Source organism: Corvus brachyrhynchos, unplaced genomic scaffold (genome assembly GCF_000691975.1).
Source record: "Corvus brachyrhynchos isolate BGI_N302 unplaced genomic scaffold, ASM69197v1 scaffold68, whole genome shotgun sequence".
NCBI lineage: Eukaryota > Metazoa > Chordata > Aves > Passeriformes > Corvidae > Corvus > Corvus brachyrhynchos.
This window is the reverse complement of record NW_008240039.1, coordinates 1,556,147-1,558,974: the sequence shown is the minus strand read 5'-3', so window position 1 is coordinate 1,558,974 and position 2,828 is coordinate 1,556,147. Positions and strand designations below refer to the sequence as shown.

General features: G+C 58.1%; 1 protein-coding gene across 1 annotated transcript in view; it reads right to left on the bottom strand.

The window, feature by feature from the left end:
* LOC103622297 (tyrosine-protein phosphatase non-receptor type 11) overlaps window positions 1-2,828 on the bottom strand; it is an 18,437-nt gene that overhangs the window by 4,239 nt on the left and 11,370 nt on the right. Inside the window, 4 exon segments of the mRNA XM_008641217.2 lie at window positions 990-1,121; window positions 1,607-1,762; window positions 2,238-2,317; window positions 2,762-2,828. The exon segment at window positions 2,762-2,828 is cut by the window's right edge and continues 18 nt beyond it. Of these exon segments, the coding sequence (XP_008639439.1) occupies window positions 990-1,121; window positions 1,607-1,762; window positions 2,238-2,317; window positions 2,762-2,828 (435 nt within the window).

Here is a 2,828-nt window from a genome sequence, read left to right as displayed (position 1 = left end):
TCTCAGGGATCTCCTTCCAGGGGGGCTTCACTTTCCCTCCTCAGGGATCTCCTCCTTCCCCCCTCAGGGATCTCCTCCTGGGGGATTCACTTTCCCTCCTCAGGGATCTCCTCCTGGGGGATTTCATTTTCCCTGCTCGAGGGTCTCCACTTTCCCTGCTCAGGGATCTCCATCCAGGGAGGATTCATCTTCCCCACTCAGGGATCTCCTCCTTCCCCGCTCAGCGATCTCCTCCTTCCCCGCTCAGGGACCTCCTTCCAGGGGGGATTCACCTTCCCTCCTCAGGGATCTCCTCCTTCCCCCCTCAGGGATCTCCTCCTGGGGGATTCACCTTCCCTGCTCAGGGATCTCCTTCCAGGGGGGATTCACTTTCCCTCCTCAGGGATCTCCTCCTTCCCTCCTCAGGGACCTCCTTCCCCGTTCAGGGATCTCCTTCCACGGGGGATTCACCTTTTCTCCTCAGGGATCTCCTCCTTCTCTCCTCAGGGATCTCCTCCTTCCACGGGGGATTCACTTTCCCTCCTCAGGGATCTCCTCCTGGGGGATTTCATTTTCCCTGCCCAAGGGTCTCCACTTTCCCTGCTCAGGGATCTCCATCCAGAGGGGATTCACTTTCCCTGCTCAGGGATCTCTTTCTGGGAGGTTTCACCTTCCCTAGTCAGGAATCTCCACATTCCCTACTCAGGGATTTCCTCCTGGGAGGTTTCACCTTTCCTGCTCAGGGATCTCCTTCCAAGGGTTTCCCCCTTCCCTGCTCAGGGATTTCCTCCTGGGATGCTTCGCTTTCCCTGCTCAGGGAATCTCCTTCCAGGGGCTTCCCCTTCCCTACTCAGGGATCTCCTGGGATGCTTCCCCTTCCTTCATTCTCCTCCAGCTCATTCCCAGTACCCCAAAACTCCACCAGGGTGACTTTTCAGTGGGCAAACCCAGCAGGGGAAGCTCCAGAGCCCCCTCCCTGCGGATGCCAGCCCGTTCCTGGCCGGACTCACCCTGTCTGGCCGCAGGATCTCCAGCTCCCGCAGGAGGTAGCCCTGGGCCTCGCGCTCGCTCACGTGGCGCACTCGGATGGCCCCGAATTCCTTGGAGCAGCCCTTGTCCGGCCAGTACCGGAAGCATTTGTTCTGCAGGGACACCAGGGGGGGGATCCTCAGCCAAAATTGGGGAGCTGGAGGGGGATCTGAGCCCCTGGGATCTGGAGGGGGCAGCTCCAGCAGGGAGGTGTTCCCTGTGAACTGGGATGAACTGGGAAGGGCCGTTCCTATGGGAAGTATCCCTGTGGGAATCTTTTGGGGAGAGCTTCTGGTGTGTAACGGGGGCTCCCAAAGCTCGAGAGGGATTTTTCACAGGGGATGGAGTGACAGGACGAGGGGGAGTGGGCTCACGCTGACAAGGAGCAGGTTTAGGTCAGATATTGGGAAGAAATTCTTGGCTCTGAGGGTGAAGAGGTTATTCCATGGATATCCCATCCCTGGGAATGTCCAGGGCGGGGCTTGGAGCAGCCTGGGATTGTGGAAGGTGCCTGTGCCCATGGTGGGAGTGGGATGGGGTGGGATGGGCTTTAAATTCCTTCCAGCCCCAACCCATTCCATGATTCCCTGCAGCTCACCCGGCCCCTCTCCACCTCCCTGGTGGTCATGACGATGACGTGGGAGTTCTCCTGGTGCACCATGGCCCAGAAGTCGTTGACGGTGCCCTGCAGGCAGCCCTGGGTGGCGATGTAGACCTTGCAGTGCTCCGAGCTCCTCCCGTCCTCGGGGATGCTCTGAGAGACGGGAAAAACCCACCTTCAGCATTCCCAAACTTCCTGATGCCCTAAATCCTCCTCCAGTCTCAGCACCAGCCTCACCAGAGCTGTCAGCAAATGCTCTGCCAGCCTCTCCAGGGGCATTCGTGCTGCTGGACAACGTCCCTGTGCCACAGAGCCTTCCCAAAAGGTGGATGGGGCTGGAATGAAGCCGCCTTCGCGGCTTCCCAAAGGATGGGGTGTAAATTCCAGAGCTGCCTTGCTGGAAATGCAGCTGCAGGCAGCTCTTGGCTGACAGATTGAATCCCAATGCCAATTTAATCCCACTTTTGATAATTTTCCATCACGGAAAGGCTCTGGGAATGGGTCAGGAAAGGAGGGGATGGAGATAAACTGAGATCCTTTGGGATCCCCAAAAAACCCCAGATTTGGGCTGATCCTGAGAGTTTATTCCCTCAGATTTCCCACCTGGGGGATTCCCTTCCCCAAATACCTTGATGTAGTTGGCGTTGATGTAATCGGAGCCGGGCACGGCCCCGTCCACGTCCCGGAGCGTCACCCTCGTGGTGTCAACTGTGGGACAGGAGTGACACTGGGGTCACACAGGGGGCTGGGGTGACACTGGGGTCACACAGAGGGGGCTGGGGTCACACAGAGGGGGCTGGGGTGACCCTAACCCTAAACCCAAAATCCCACCCTGCGCCTGATTATTGATTCCAGCCTTTATCCCTGCACAGCCACCCCAAATTCGCAGCCTGGGCATCCCTGGGAGCGTTGTCCAGACACCCCAGGAGCTCTGGCAGCCTTGGGGCCGTGCCCATTCCACCCTAAACCCACCCTGGCTCAGCTCCACTTGAGCTCTGAAGCGTTTTTGGATTCAGGGAACAATTTCCCAGTTCCCAGGATAAAAAAGGGGATGGAGAACACCACGACTGGACCATTCCACCTCCTCCCACCCCATCAAAAGCTGCAGGAATTGGGATCTAAACCCCAAAGCAGTTTCCGGTGGTTCCTTACAGGGCAGGATGTTCTTGTAGCGGTTCTTGGCCTTGTTCTCCGGCCGCTGTCCCTCTTTCCTGGGATA